The 17,024-nt window shown below is 36.1% G+C and overlaps 2 protein-coding genes across 2 annotated transcripts; both read right to left on the reverse strand.

Moving 5' to 3' along the window:
- Nucleotides 1-347: 347 nt before the first annotated feature.
- Nucleotides 348-5,437, reverse strand: LOC132598548 (endoglucanase 25-like). The gene is made up of 6 exons (XM_060311487.1): nucleotides 4,668-5,437; nucleotides 3,456-3,766; nucleotides 2,738-3,193; nucleotides 2,473-2,608; nucleotides 2,213-2,385; nucleotides 348-1,108 (listed from the first exon to the last, which is right to left on the reverse strand). The coding sequence occupies exons 1-6, from the start codon at nucleotides 5,044-5,046 to the stop codon at nucleotides 707-709; spliced, it is 1,857 nt and encodes a 618-aa protein (XP_060167470.1). The 5' UTR covers nucleotides 5,047-5,437; the 3' UTR covers nucleotides 348-706.
- A 4,071-nt stretch (nucleotides 5,438-9,508) lies between these two features.
- On the reverse strand, nucleotides 9,509-14,930 carry LOC132598549 (eukaryotic translation initiation factor 3 subunit C-like). The gene is made up of 4 exons (XM_060311488.1): nucleotides 14,839-14,930; nucleotides 14,692-14,759; nucleotides 12,163-13,950; nucleotides 9,509-10,645 (listed from the first exon to the last, which is right to left on the reverse strand). Exons 2-4 carry the CDS (start codon nucleotides 14,713-14,715, stop codon nucleotides 9,710-9,712), a joined length of 2,748 nt encoding a protein of 915 aa, XP_060167471.1. The 5' UTR covers nucleotides 14,716-14,759; nucleotides 14,839-14,930; the 3' UTR covers nucleotides 9,509-9,709.
- Between the last annotated feature and the right edge of the window lie 2,094 nt (nucleotides 14,931-17,024).

Here is a 17,024-nt window from a genome sequence, read left to right on the forward strand (position 1 = left end):
GTTTTTTAAAGTAAGGTCTCTAATATAGATGGTGAAGTTGGTTGTATGCTTACTAAAGGGCCATTGGATTTTTGTGGGTCTAACTAATCTTATCAAAGCAAAAAAAACACTCAAATAAAGACTGTCCTCAGCTTTAATGGTTCAGTTGGGACAAGTCTATGCTCGACTTTGATGACAAATATAGTCATATGCTCCTTGCTGATACAGAGGAGGGGTTTATCGGCATGGAAATTTATCAATGAGGGTTACTTTGAACCAGCTGCAGCATTGAAAGGACACCCATCAATATCCAATATGTTAGATTGCTGTTTGGCAAGTTAATTGCCCTTTATAATTTTCACAATGCAAAACCGAAATAGATGATGAACATTACATGAAAAGTTGTCGAGGAAATTTAGGTTCACGTTCAGTTACAGTGTTCAAAGAATACATGATTGGTTACGTTACATACATACTACATACATATTGTGTGTAACCAATACGTTCAAAGTAAAACAGACATGCCATTTGGGCATTTCTTCAAGAGTTCCACTTGCTAGTCCTAGTAATGCCCAAACTACTATGTTCAAGTTGCACATCCAAGTTTTTTTGTCCTTCATCTTACTTCATGGTCTCAGAATCTAATATCCAAATCAACAGTATCAAAAATAAGGAACCTACACTCAGACAAGAGAGAGGCACGCACGATGTTTTAAAGATGAAAAGATCATGGTTTCCAGGGTGCTGGAGGAGGTGGTGGAGTGGGGAACATCGGTGGTACTGCAGAGAATAACGTGTTCTTATCAATTCCGACGTCTCTATCTCCAGATAGAGCTACGAGAGCTGCAACCAAACCAGCATTTCCAGCAAGAGTAGGCTCCGTATAATTGTAATTAGAACGGACATCATGGAATCCGTCATGCTTGTCCGGTCCAGCAACCATGGCACCAACAATAGTATTCGGATTAGCCTTAGATGAATCCCTCCATTTCCATCCTCCTTTGCAGTTATACTTGACCTTGTTTTTAGGAATTGATGCACCTCTGTGGTGGACACGCTTAGGGTAGTGATTGCCATAGCCAACAACATAACTCATTTTCCTGGGGTTCTTGCCAAGGATGTAGTCAATCTACAAAGTTAGAGAAATGACCAAGTTAAACCCAGCAATGATTTTCACCTTACAACAGAATAGGCAAAGGAAAACTTGCTTATACCAACTACTACAACAACATACCCAGTGCGATCCCATAAGTGGGGTCTGGGGAGGGTGGGGTGTACGCAGACCACCCCTACCTTTGTGCGGTAGAGAGGCTGTTTCGGATAGACCCTCGGCTCAAGAAACGTGTTTTTTAAAACAAGTTTGAAAATTACAATAGTAAAAAGGCTATGATGAAAATAGCGAAGAAAAGTATTGACAGCAAAAATAGTAAAGGAGAACTTGCTTATACCGTGTCTTTAATATTCTACACACGGGGTCGGACCATGGCCAAAGCCACTAAGGCAATGGCTTTGGGCCCCCAAATTTTTGGGGCCCCATTTTTTATTAAGGTTTATGCTAATTTGTTTAAAAAATTATTGTCACTTATGCTACTTTTATGTAGTTTCTAAATATGTAAATTATTTTTCAAAAAACTTAAAGATTGTATGTCTGAATTCACGATAAAAATAAAGTTGGACTCTTGAAATTCAAATTGTGTCACATAAATTGAGACAGAGGGAGTGCACAATATTTATAAAAGAAAAAAAGAGAAGAATCTTTTTTTTAGTCGCGTGATTGTTTAGCTATATTGTCAGTTGAATTTTTTTTCAAATAAATTGATTTGAAAAAATTGTTAACAATTTTGCATTGTTCTTGACGACTATAAAATAGTAATTAATGACTTCGCATCTAAAAAAACTAAAAAAGTAGACTTCAAATAAAACTATATATGACGATCTTTCTCTTTAAAAAAAAAAAAACATAAGGCCTCTTTCTGAAGTTTGGCTTTAGGCCCCCAAAATCTTGTTGAGATGGCCCTGTCTACACTCTAGCAGTTAACTATCATTCATTAGCGCTCTCTACACCATATATGAGGCCAATCTAGCCCACTCATCCACAGAACATGATGCAGAGGGAGGTGAAGTTGGTTGAGGAATAGCATATACCACAACCATTGACAAGACAGAGGAGAAGAGAAACCCAAGAATAAGGAAGGAGAATTTTATTAACTTAAAAATAGGAGAGATCATTTACCTGGGTCTCCGCAAATTTACGCAGGACATCAGTGGAGTAGAAATTGGGTCCACAGTACCATCCAGGAGTGTCGGCAGCTGCAAGATAGTCACTAAACAAGGTAGCCAGGAAAGCTGCATTGACTACGTACTGGAGAGGCTGAGGCCTTCCATGGTTTAATTGGATTAGCCCTCCTGTGGAAAGGCCCAAAAGAATTGGTTTAGATTCCAAACTAACAACTTCAAATAACTTTACACGCAAACTGGATAAAAAATGGTTACCTTTTGTGCGATTAAAAGAAGTGAAGATTGGCAAGTAGGAGCACATGATTATGCTAGTCTGGTTGTGAAATGACATTAAGATTTCTTCATAAGGATATCCAGGGCTCAAAAACAGCCTCATACGACTCAGTAGTACCTGAAGAGAAAATGAAAAACAGCATTATAGCAAAATAATTAGGTCCCTCTAAGAAATAAAACCTCCTAGCTTACAAGTCTCAAGAACAATAGCTGCAAAGAAATACTAGAAGAGGCAATATTGACTTACTTGAGCTCCAGTGAGCTTGTTATCCCAGCTGAGCACACCATAATCAGGGCCTCCCCAGAAAGCACCAGCATGTCTGGCAATACCAGGAGTTGTAGCAAGCTGAAGATATGAAGAATTTCCAGTAGCATAATACAGCCAAGCTGCACCCCATATAAACTCATCCCAGTAACCAGTAGAGTTGTAGAAAGTTTCAGCGTCATTGCCGACACTGTATCTACCACGCTGGTCCCTAGAAAATTTGAAGAGAGTTCTAGCACCATGTGAAAGTTTTTGTGAGTAAGCCTTGTTGTCCTTAAAAACAATGGAGGCAGAAGCCAGCGCAGCAGCCATATCCGCAGCGAGGTCCGAGCAGCTGCTACATTCAGTCACGGGACGATCATAATCAATGTCTTCTGGACGCACCCAACAATAATGATCATTGGGCTCAGTCCCTCCGGAAGTATCCCCTTTTCCAACCTAAATAAATGTAACAGAATTCCAATGAGATCAAGTAGTCCGAATAAATTCAATTTTGATCCAAGCGTTGTGAAAATAAAATCTCATGCAGTCATTGATGCTGATCTGATTTACAAGAAGCAAAGAGGACTCGGATGGCCAAGGCGATGATAACTGGTTAGAGTTGAATACTAATTACTGATTATAGAACAAACTATAACATTCTAGTTGAGAAAAATTGTAATCCATACATTTATTATAATGCAAAATAAATGATAGTTACCTGTGCAGCAATCCGGTCTATGGTATCAGCAGAGTTATTGAACGTCTTCAGGAGATAATCAGTACCCCACTTAATAATATCTTTAACATGATTGAGCTCCCCAGCAGCTTCATATTTTGCACTATACTCGATCACACTCCAACTTAACATGGTGAGAGCAAATGACTGAGGGAAATTAAACTTAATCGCATCTCCTGCATCATAATACCCCCCAACCAAATTTTTGAACATAGTTGAATCATCTGCCTTGCCATCTTGCAAACATGAATTCCCCCTCCATGACACATTGTTGTGCTTGGGCAACTTTCCAGCTGTAAATACCAATAGAGGATTAGCAAACAATTGAGCTATAACCATCAACAAAAAGACTAAGTGCATTCAAACACTAAATTAAAAAAAAGAACTACTGAATCCATAAGAGTCTAATGTTACATCATTCAAGGCAAAATTATATTTTTACAGTTCAAACCAAGCCAAGCCCTCTCTGCCCCACAAAGGTAGAGGCAAGGTCTGCGTACATCCTACCCTCCCCAGGCCCCAGACCCCACTTGTGGGATTACACTGGGTATGTTGTTGTTGTACAGTTCAAACTAAGCAGTTGCTGATGCAGTAATCTTCCAATCTTAAGTCAAAAGCGCTTGTCAATTAGCATGTAGAACCATTCCACATCAGATATAAAATAAATGGAAAAAATATCATATTTTTCATTTTTCACAAAAAGACCTTGCTCAACTAGTTAACCAAAATTTGGGGGAAATAACTACTACATTAGTGTACATCAATTAAGTCATAAGAGTCTAATGTACATCAATTAAGTCAAAATTAGTGCATCTCAAATCAAGCCACTGCTGATGCAGTAATCTTCCAATCTTATGTCAAAGCCCTTTGTCTATTAGCACGTAGAGTCATTCCATATCCCATATAAAATAAATGGAAAAAAAATTCATATTTTTCATAAAATGACCTTGATCATCTTAATTAATCTAAAATTTGGGGGAAAAAATAATAAATATCCAAATCAAAGCAAGAAGATTAATACAGAGGACTGAATCAAGCATCACTAAGATCATTCAAGTTCCAGACAAAAACAATTATCAATCAGATCTACTCTGCCATGAGATGGTAAAGTAAAAATCACATTTTTAAGCACACAGACTAAAGAGTTCAGGCAATAATCTAATTAAATAAATAAATAAATAAGAGACGACTTACATTTCTGGGCATTGAAGAACATAAGAGCTTTACGAAGAGCAACAGTATAATTATCTGGTGGAGGTTTATGATCTTTGTGTCTAGGTGCAAGCTTAACAATCATAGTAATAAAACCAGCTAAAAATGCAGCCGCAAGAATACTGATAACAGTCCACTTAAAAATCTTCCTACTCACAATAATACAACCAAGATCAACATATTTCTTCTTCTTTTGTTCTGTTGGACCTAACAACCAACTCTGTTGTGTCTCATCAAGATTTCTAGACAGAGCTGCCCTATCAAAATCTTGTAAGTTTCTGCTTCTGTCATCATCTGTTGCTGAATCTGCAGCATGGATCTCCAATGGTCCACCCCATGGATCCCTACCGTACATACTCATTTTGGCTACTCAAATTTGAGATGAAAACACACACACCCACAACCTCAAAACATGTAAATCTTGAATCTTTTTTCCAAGATTCAGGAAAATACTGGATTGGGTACTCTTTATAGAGCTGAAAACACACACCCACAACCTCAAAATATGCAAAGCTTGGATCTTTTTTTCAAGATTTGATAAATGCTGAACTGGGTAAGTCTTGATTTACTGTTTTTTTTTTTTTTCAAGAATTGTGCGTGGGTTCTTCAATGTGGAATGAGAACTGAGAAGGGAGGGTTAAAGGGGGTATTATGGAGGAGGAAAGTGAGTCTGGAAGATCTAGTGGAAATAATGGATATGTGAAGCTGTGATGGTGCTGTTTTTTTGGCTTTTTGATTATAACACAATATTTTTATATGCACTGGTATTACCTAACCTAAAATAATGAAAAAAGGCAGTGAAGTAATGCACAAGAAAATGTGTACCCACGGAAAAAAGGTTGTAGTTGATGACACTAACGACACAGCTAATGGACAATGACAACCTGTCTAATTCCAATCCTCCCTTCAAATGGTGATTTACTTCCTAATTTCCAATTACTCTACACAACGTAAAATGTATATGAGCCCGTTTGACTGAGCTTAAAAATACAACTTATAATTTATTTAAGTTGGGCCACTCAATTTATTTTTTTAGATTTATTTTAAATATAAAATAACTTATAAACTAATTGGGTAAGCTAAACTTATAATTGTTTTCAGCAACTTATAAGCTAAGCAAACGTGCTCTATACTTGTATATTAGCCGTTAGGACAATAGTAGTACTAGTATTGATTAGTGTTGAAGGAAATGAGCTTTTGAAGATCTTTTTCTTTTTGCCATAAAGTTAAAGATTTATGGATACTATTACAAAATTTTATTTAGATCACTTTTCAAATAGCTGAAAACGAGATTAAAGTAAATAACTTAATAGATAGCTAGCTAAGAAAATAACAAGGGGAGTAAAATAAGGTAACTTTTTCTTAACCAGGGGAGTGATATTTCTATATATATAAAAGATAATTTCCACTATCTTTGAGAATAAATACAGAATTCGTTGTGTATTACTGCTCGAATACATTTTAATATATGCAAATTTCAGAGCAAATAATGCATGTTGCAAGAGAAAATTACACTTCAGTAACATATATTAAAAATCTGGTGGTTCCTTTTAAATTTTAATAAACTTTTTTCAGTGGGAAGCTTTAGTTGACTTTCACTACAAGGCTTTTTGCTATCATTTTCATACCTAACAATCACCAGATGGCACATGAAAGGGGATGTACACATGAAAGGGGATGTAATTTCGAAGAGGAACCAGCTGACATATTGGGTAGCGTTTTAGCCACAGCATGTTCAACAGACAGAATATGAAAGATAATAAAATTGTCTGAATATTTTTTGATAAAATGATACTCTTAATAAATGGGTCTGTGCTTATAAAAATGAATTTTGCAGCAAGGAAAAGACAGTGACACAAATATACTAGTATTACAGTACATCCTCATTACCCACTTATGATTTAGGAAGTCTGGTTTTTCTGTCTCTACAATAAATATAGAATCTCCACAGTGGAAGTTGCTGTGTTGTCACGCAATTAATTGCGGCAAATCAAATCTTTAGTTCACTTAACAAATGATTTTATTTAAAACTTCCTGTTTTAAATAAAAGGAAAGAAGAAAACTCTTCTTTCTCCATACTTTCTTTTATATTGTTAATTATTTTTTAGACAAATTGGTTGAGTTTTTTTTGTTTTTTGTTTTTTCACTGTGTAAGATAATGAATTTAACTAAATTAACGAATGCTTTTATTTGGAAAAAAGTTAATCATGCTCAATGTTTATACTAAATTATACGTAATAATTTGCCATGATTAAATCATAAATAAAAATAAAAATGTGTATTATTAACTACTTATTTAGGGATAAGAGTGTTGTAATTACATGTGTCATGTAATCACTGTATTGATGTAAACACGAAATACTAGTATTTTTATCTTTTAATTTAATTTTTTTTATTGGCAGTATGTAGATGCAAAAGGCATGTTTTTCTGTTGAGATTCAAAGGAGATAGACATATGTAGCGGAAGGGTTCCATACTCTGATTCCTACCATCCATACATACAAGTGCAATATGATTAAAACTAATTTGACAACCTAATGCTTTGGTTGCAAGATTTATTATAAGTATTATTGTCATTCGGAAACAGCCGTCCTACCTTGGTAGGAGTCAGGTCTGCGTACACTCTACCCTCCCCAGACCCTACGATGTGGGATTTCACTGGGTTGTTGTTGTTGTTGTCGTCGTCATTTTTAACCTAAAAAACAAATATATACTAAACCAAAAGAAAAGATCCCTGTCTATAAGTTGCTTAACGTTAATCGTTATATCTGTTAGGACTATATCATGTTTAGTTTGCGAATGTTGACAACTCACTTACTCAAGTACTCAATGATTTCTCTAGAAGAATAAACAAAATATTTCTTAGTATATTACTGGCTTCTTCCCTAAATAAAGATAATGACGTCTGCATGTGAAGGAGAGGTGAGGGTGAGAGAAACCTAAAATAAACAAGTCATCATGTGCAGTGTCGGCAAGGGATGTCTTTTTTCTTGAGCTGGAGTATGGTTTTAGTTAGAAGAGACTTTTCTTTGTTTTTTTGTCAATTACTCCTCCATCATCTAACTTAATTTATTCGTCTCTTCTCCATGTTTTTTTCTTCAAATTAACTCCCTACCATCTTTTGTCTCTTTTTTTTTTTTTCGTCTGTCTCTGATTACCCCCAAATTATCTTATGTCAATATTATCAGATGTGGCTGAAAATAGTATTTTTTGTCCGAATTATGGCTGAAATTGTTATTTTCGTATGGACTTCATCTGTGTGAAATTTCAAACATCTTTTATCTAGTCAAACTTCCAACACTACATGTCTTATTTCGAAATGGGTAGACAGAAAAAAAATTACTACATTTAAAATAACGATGTCCAAATAAAATATATCCTATAAAAAACTTTTACCCATGCAACTGCTAAGGAAGACTAACAGACTCTATTTGTGATGTCAGTCAAAACCAAGGAGCCAAATTTTTATTGTCCTTGTATAAGTATTCTTATCTTCTTTCTCAACCTTTTTGGTTTTATTGTCCATGCATGTTATTTGGGTTCCTCTACGGGCAATTGGCAGGAATGCTCTTATTTTGGGGTGGTCTTTAATTTTTGGTCTTGCTAGAATCTCTTAATTTCGGATTTGAATCTCCGCTCAGTCAAAAATTATAAAAAAAAAAGTTGCAAGGTAGAGTTTAGATTCGCAAGGCAAAGATTTGTCTGCAGGTAGAATTTTGTTACCTTCAGGCATGCTTATTTTCAGTGGCGGATCCAGAATTTTCATTCAGGTTGTTCTGAAAAAAAAAGAAAAAGCTAAATATAATTTTTTCAGGGCTTAACTTTCGACATACATGTAAAATAAATTATATTTAGATCCGCCCCTGCCTGTTTTGCCTTCACGCATACCAAAACTCTATACCTGAAGACAAATCTCTGCCTTAAGGCTTAACTTTACTACAAAATTTTGCCTTGTGAAATTGTCTTTTTTTTTATTTTTTTATTGAGCCGGAGTTCGAATCCCGAATCTCATGATATTCGGTAAAAGGCATAAAAATTAAAGACCAGTGCATTTGAGGGCCACTGGGCACAAAAAATTGTTCCTCTTTCCGTCAGTGAAGCTGATTCAAGATGGCGGGCCTTATGGGCCTATCTACACATGTCATAGAGTCCAGAGCCCAGAATTTCATGTGCTCAACATGGTCATCGGGGCCTCCCACGAGTCCACTTCTATTAACTGTTGAGTAAAAATTGAAAAAAAGGTTTAAGTCTTGTTGGGCTTGTGTCTGATTTTACGAAATGTACGATATTCTGTGACTTAGTGTCAACACTGAGTGCAAGTTAGTGTATAACTAGCCATTCTAATCAACAAAAGTGCTTTATACAAAGAGAATATACATTTAGAGGATTTATGTACAAGATGTCCATCACTTCCAAAATGATTATCAGGCTAGGAGTATATCTCGCTGCAATGATCGTCTTGAGTGCTAAATACACAAAAATTCTCTGGACAAAACTTTGCGAAGGAAGGAGCAATTCTGCTGCCACATTCAGGTACCTATTACTGAGTGGAAAGAAGGTTCTGATATTTTATTAAAGAAAAAAATAGATAGCATGTCGCGGAGCTTGAAAATTATTTATTTGGATTAAGGATAGGATACAAATCAAGAAATGTATAAGGAATTATCGGAAAGCATGATCCACAGAAGCAGTCTGTAAGCCACATTACCAGACTTTGTGCAGCATCTACTCTAGCAAAGAATAAACGACTTTGAAGGTAACAAAATTCTAGTGTGTATCTACTACGAGCTAATATTCTATGCAGATTAAATTAAAAAAGAATGTACCCACCATAATGAATGTCATTAAATGAGAAAAGCAGTATAGCATCGCCAAAAGATGCTAGGAAGTCACAGAAAACAATGTAGCACAATGAAACGTTGGTTTACGAAACAAGCAAAAAAACTATAAATTCTACTACAATCAGGGACCCCCCTCAAGTGCTCTGTGATTCTCTGTAGGCAAAACTTTGTGCACGGCTCTAACTAACGGATCCCTCTGTTAAGATTAACCATGCGACCTGATCCATCCATCTGGCCTCCCCTAGAACCTGCACCGCTCTGATATCTTGAGCCTTGACCACCGAGAGTCCCTCGTGCCTGATTAGTACGGTCCCTCGATCCTTGCCCAGATCTACCACCGACATACCCTGTTCGCGCACCACCACCACCTTGCCTGCTTTGTGAGAAGGAGAATTCCTGCCACTTACCAGCACCAGGAGCTGCAGCAGCATAATCCTGGCCGTCCCTGCGCCTCAGAGGAAGGCCATCCAATGCACCACCACCAATCCTCGATTCTGTTGCTCGTTCGTTACTTTCTGCTAAAACTGACAGCTTTTCTGTCAACTGGAATGCCAAAGACTGCAATCTTGTATGTTCAACATCGTGAAAGACCATGCATCGGGATGGTTGATCCCAGCTTGCATGAAGCTCCTCAGAAATCATCATTTTGCTCACAATGCTATGGATCTGTGAAGCTGAAAGGTCAAACATCCCCGCAAGTTGATCCAAACTCAGAGAATTATAAGAAGACGAATATGTGAAAAGGTAGGTCCTCAGTGCCTCTTCCTTTATTTTGCCTCTAAGCATCTCAAGAACACTATCCTTGTTGCGAAGCAGCCTCCACACATCAAGGGACGTGATAACATCAAAAGCCTTCTGAAAGTCTCCTTGCCTGAGGGCCCTTGTCGCAGCCATTACATGGTCCCTCACATTTTCAGGTGGACCGGTAAAAGTTTGCCTCTCACTGATTTCAAGCAATCTCCGGAATGTCTTGCTTATGACCCTGCGCTTCATGTCATGGCTATTAGCTGCCATGCTTGGTACCTCAAGAAGCATTGCACATGTCAGATGGACGGCCTCAAGAAGCTCTAGATTTATATGCATATGATACGGCATCTGACGCCTCCTCTCCATCCGCTCCTAATAGTGTTCAAAATGTATAGTTTAGAATCTTTGGTAAGAATCATAATGAAGAATTCCAGCCAAAATCCTACAGTGATAAATGAGTCAGTTGAAGGTGCAATCTGATATAAAATATGTGATTATTTGAGTTAATGTGAATTTGGCCACTAATTTTCCACGTGCACATGTTCATTCAAGTGGTTGGACCTACTCTGCAAGTCACTTTATACTGCTAAAACTGATGGAACTCCCATGCATCAACGTTCTTTTAATAATACTGTGACTGATTATCTCCCTATCGTCCTTTCAAATAACAAGTTTTGCTAGTTCACAGTATTTTAGCATTTAATATCAACAATCTTTTAAAAAAAACAAAAACTAAATACCCTCTAAACTCCCACATATGTCGGGAATTATTCCCAACGCGTGGATAGAGCAAAATAAATAACACGTGATTCAATTCTAAATCATTCAAGTATAAGTTACCCATTTTGATTCCTAACGCTCACATCCGAATCTTTTTTTTTTTTTTGGGTGAAGTAAGAAGTTTCATTAAAGGCATACAGCTAAGAAGTCTAAGAGCACTGTTAGAAGTAGAAATCCAATCAAAAAGCCTATGGTAACATTAACAGCACATCCTAATCTGTTTATAACTCCATAACTGTAGAGCATTCTATTGCTCTGTCGTTGGAAAAAGAAAATAATTAATTATTCCCTTTTTTTTGGATAATTCTCACTTTATAACCTATTTTTATCAGTGGTGTTCAAGTCACACATTCAATTGAAGAAAAACACTAAGCAACACCGCATAACTCCATAAGTGTCATATTAGACTGCTCTGTTCTATTATGGTTAGAGCGCACTGATCCAGCAAGATAGATCCACTGAACACACGGAAGACCTTATAGTTTGTGTTAATCTTTTTCCCTTTTAAGGGATCTATCTCAAAGTTTCAATAAAGCAAGTGAACATAGTCAGAATAAAGGAGGTAGCAACTTCTGTCCATCTTATCATAGTGCTCTAGAAGCATGAGTGATGAGGACTTATGATTCAAGTAAAAAGAAGGATTACTAGATGAAGGAAGAAAAGGAGGGCCATGTGCCAAATCTGGACAAGTTAAAAGATTTCATTAGAAATTCACTAAAGATTGTGTCAAAAAGCACAAAGAAAAGTGGCATATGGAGTGGACTTCTCCTCTATCAGATCTGCCTAGCTGTGAAAAAAAGAGTATCTCTTTATTACACCAAAATGCAAGTGAAAAAAAAACTTTTGACGCTCGTCACGCTCCCTTCATCCCTCTCTATACCATTTTCTCTCCTTCTCCCCTACTATATGACCAGAGAACTTTTGTAAATATCTTTAACTGTCCTCCTCCATATTATATAACACTCTGAAATAGATACTAGCTCCTACAAATTATGAACATAAAGCAACTAATCTCAAAACATAAAAATGGATCAACATATAATAGCATGTAATAAAAATAAAAATTTCCTGCATGAAAGACCAAACAATGAAAATTTTCAGCAAGATACCTGTTCTGGGGTCTTCTCATGATATCTGCTTTGGGAGACACCCTGTGCAAGTAACTCCTTCACCCTGCCAGCAGAATAGAGTTCAGAAAGGCAACCATGTGCTTCTGCAATAAGTGCCATCCTGAACGCACAGAGACCAAGCTGAGCCATGGCTCTATTAAAAAGTATCTGGGTTGAAATGTCCATGTGCTGGATATTTTCCTGCAAGTGACTCATTAATAACAAGTCACGGGATGTTGAAAACTCATCCAAGATGGCATGGTGGTATATATCACAGAGCATTGCACGGGCCTTGGTTCGTTCATCCCCATATTTATATATGAGAGAAACGAGACTGTCCATCAATGTCCTGCTGTTCTCTTCAAAAGATGGTTTCCTAGGCACAATCTCAGGAGTTGCAACAAATGCTATTGGACCTCTACTCTCCTCAACCACTTTGTTTTCTTCTGCAGACTCCGCCTCTCCACCCTCCGTGAGCTCAGCCAACTTCCTCATAGCATCATACACTCCTTGTGGTTTATAATAGATGAATTCAACCTGTTTAAGAGCCACTTTCGCAGCACCCTTGTAGTCTCCCGCCTGTTCTAAATAACGTTGGACATTTTGAGCAAGAACCAAAAACAATGGCTCATCCCTCAGCCTTTCAACATACTGGCTGGTATGTGGATCAATTACCTGCAAGCTCTTGAAGAACTCTAAATCTATCCTTTCAACAAAGGCAACCAAGTTTCCCCAGATCCTTATTGTCCCTGTGTGGTCTGCTCCTTTCTGGGTCTCATTTTCATCAGGCTCCACCATGTCATCAACCACAATGTTTGAGTATTGGGTCAAAACATCAAGGATGGTAAGCATATTCTGCACGCACTTTTTCCACACATTTATCGGCATGTGGCCACTGAGACCTGGATTAATATCAAACTGGGCAGACACGACACCAAACAGAATTTCCAGCTTCTGGGCTGGAGTCTTGGCCACCTTGGTCAAGAAGGTGAGCTGTTCAACCAATTCAATCTTTCCAGTCCCCTTTCTACCTCTAGCAGCAACAATTTCCTTGAACTTCTTGTTGACTGTCTCCCACGTGATTTGACTTGGATCTTTGAACTGTTTATCCAGAAGTTTCTCTTTCTTGCTCAGCATCTTCTCCCACCCAGTACCAGTCTCAGTTGTCTCATCCCGATCTTCATCTTCATCATCAGATGCAGCTGCAATCTTTGTCGGGTCCTCCTCAAACTCCTCTTCATCATCTTCTTCTTCCTCTTCTGACTCGTCATCATCACCACCCTCATCCTCACTCACAGGAGGATTTTCCCTATACTTATTAATCATCTCCTCATACTGCTTATTATTCTTTTTTAGTTTCTGTTTCATCGCATTCAAGGCTTTAGCATTACTACTACTCATCTTCTTCCTTGCCTCCTTATTGGACAAAGCCTGATTCAAGAAATCCTCCAGCATCACTAAAGCTTTGATATAAAGATTTGGTGGTTTAATCGATTCTGTAATGCGCATGACCTTCTCCAGCTGCTTATTGATCTTGTCAAAGCTCTCCTGCAGGCTAACCCAGTCATTAATCTTCATAGCATTCTTCATCTGATCAACAGTTGCTGACAACTCCTCAAAGCGCTTATCTTTGGCTGACCGGACGACTCGCTTCTGTCCATCTGACTCATCACTGTCGCTGTCAGCAGCAAGATATCTTGATGCACCCGTGGCAGCGGTAGTCTCAGCCGGCCCTTCATCCTCCTGCTCGTAATCACTCTCCTCCTCCTCCTCCGTCTCACTATCGCCCTGCAAATATCACAGTTTGAATAAATCAGATCAGACAAAGGTACAAAGGTAGATGTAAGGTCTATCTACATCCTACCCTCCCAAACCCCACAAAGGTAGAGGTAAGGTCTGCGTACATCCCATCCTACCCTCTCCAGACCCCACAAAGGTAGAGGTAAGGTCTGCGTCCATCCTATCCTACCCTCCCTAGACCCCACAAGGGTACAAAGGTAGAGGTGAGGTCTGTGTACACCCTACACTCCCTAGACCCCACAAAGATAGGGGTAAGGCCTGTGTACAAACTACACTCCCAAACCCCCTTGCGGATTACACTGGGTGTGTTGTAGGATAAATCAGATAACACCTTCCCTAACCCATAGTTTAGGCAAAAAGAACTATGCAGAACAGACTACCATATATACACAAAAGCAAATCACTCCTTCACAGCACCTCCATCTCGCCCATAAATTTTGTTACTCAGCCAAATACCAAAAAATAAAAATAAAAACTAGATCTTTATCCAGTAATATACTCAGAAATTAGATTAAATTATTTGAAACTCTTATATACGAAATTGAGGTGAAAAATAATTAACACTCGTTCACAGCAACTCCATCTCACCCATAAATTTTGTTACTCGTCCAAACACCCAAAACAAAAAAAAAAAAAAAAAAAAAACTTTATCCAGTAAATACACTCAGAAAAGCGATTAAATTACTTGAAACTCTCATATAAAAAAATTCAGGTAAAAAAATAATTTACCTGAGTCCAAAAACGGGACGCCATATTCTTCAACAAAAGTTCTTAGAGAGACACGGAGATAGAATAAGCTGCAAATTACACAATCTAAACTTATCAAATAATTTTAGCATTTTACAAACGAGAATGTTTAAGGAGAAGAGATCGAACCTGTGAGCTGGAAGAGAAAACTAGAATGTTGAAAGGGGAATGAAATTTTGCAGTAAGAACCCTAGATAACATTTGGGCCGACTTCTATTTGGGCCTTAATGGGTTCGGATTCGGAAAATGACACTCCTAATCAATCTAAACTTAGGAAACTTTTGGCGAGTATCTATTTTCTTTTTTCTAGGTATACAGATGGCAAATTGTAGCCATTTTTAAAACCGTTAATTAGATATTAATTATTATTTTAAAAATTATGAAATATTTTTTTAAAAAAATAAAAATAAAAGAAATATTTGAATAATATTTTTCTCATTAAAACACGAAATAATTCCATGAATGAATATTTACATTTGAGAGTTGATTTCTTGAATGATTATTCAACTTGCGGTAATTAGTTATCAATGTCATATCTTTCTTTTCTTTTCTTTTCTTTTTTACTTTCAAATGTCAACTTACTTTCTTAGTTCAAATTCGACTATCATTTTAGCAAAAATTTATATTTTTGGATAGAATCAACAATGTGACGAGTTTAATTTTAAAAAATAACAATTTAAACGATTATTTAGAATTTGAACCAAATTTAAATCAACTCAAAGCTAAAATCGACTCACTATCTGACCTGACTCATTCTTTTCTATTAAAAACAAAAACACTCATATTTTCGTTCTCACATTTTATCCTAAATAATGCCCAAGCGGTCAAGTTTTCGCGGTCCCTTTCTATTCAAAGGGAAAAAAAAACTAAATGCTTATATTTAAGATGATTTGCTATGTCATCAAGTCTTACCAAAAAAATACAAAATACGGCTAAGATGACTATTAAAGTGAAGTTGATAAAATAAGATGACTTTTGAAGGATTAAAAAAAAAACATAACTTTAATAGTCAATTACCCTAAATTGAATAATCATTCAGGCAATTAACTCTTAAGTTTAAACATTTATCAATTTAAACTCTATAACTTATTTTCATAGTTACAGTTCAAACTGCATAAATTAACTCAAACTCCTTAAATAATCCACGAAGTTCAAATATTTATAAAATAACAATGTCTGTTATTTGTTCTTAAATTTTTCAATGGAGCATCCTTACGCTATTCATCTCATTCTTTTCTTCCTCGTCTTGCTATGTTTATGCCACTGCTCATGAGTTTTCTTCATTTTCATTCTGTTTTCATGAATGCGACCTTCTTCATTTTGACAAGATCTACTGAAAATAATAATTTCGCTTAACGCATAAAACGAATCAACAATCAAACTGAAATGTATAATGAATTTTAAATGATTCAAAATTAAAAAAAAAAAAACCAGCATAAACATACAAGTAAAAAAAAAAACAGAATACTGGCTTCACGAGCCCAAAAAAAAAATAGTGATTATTAATACCAAAATCGTAAGATGAAGTTTTACCTTAAAAGTTACAAACTTCATTGTATAGTGCTAGAGTTTCACCCAAGTAAAGATATTTGTTCAAATTTTGCTTTTACATTAAGAAATAAATAACTTTTTTTATTATATTTGAAATAGTGGCGAAATATTAACAAATTTTCCAAAAAAAAATAGTCGTCCAACTTAATTTTTTCGCTAAACTTACTAATTATTTGATTGATAAAAACTTACTTAATAATATTTTATACCAAGATAATAAATTTATAACATGTGTTTATACATATTTTCCACTTAATTTTAATTGATCGATATGTATTCTGAGTTACTAAATCATTTAACAATTGTAAATTGATATAATGCAGTGTAAATATAATCGTAAGTGAGTTTTTATCTTGTTTGACTTTTAATTTGCTGAATAAAGATGCATTAAATTAAAAGCGGGAATTTGAAAGTAAGTACAAGCTGGGATTGATCGAAAAGATTCAACCCCTAAATTGTCTTTGCAAAAAGTAAAGGAAACAAAGTTTTGTGTTGGAATTGGATTCCAAAAACAGTATGTGTGATCAGACTCCTCCTTAATAGGATTACATTGTATTGTTAGTTTAAATGCATAGTTTGTTATTAAATTAAAATTTATTGTATGGTATTGCTAGATCAATTGTTCTATTAAACATAAAATAATCATTTTCTAAACAACTAATTTGATATGATTCTACGTTATTTTTCATTATGCCCTTACTATTATTTTAAAATCTCATTTTATCATTTATGTTATTTTTCTTTTAACTCCAACAAACATTCTA

The sequence above is a fragment of the Lycium barbarum genome, chromosome 6 (assembly GCF_019175385.1).
Source record: "Lycium barbarum isolate Lr01 chromosome 6, ASM1917538v2, whole genome shotgun sequence".
In the NCBI taxonomy this organism is placed as follows: domain Eukaryota; kingdom Viridiplantae; phylum Streptophyta; class Magnoliopsida; order Solanales; family Solanaceae; genus Lycium; species Lycium barbarum.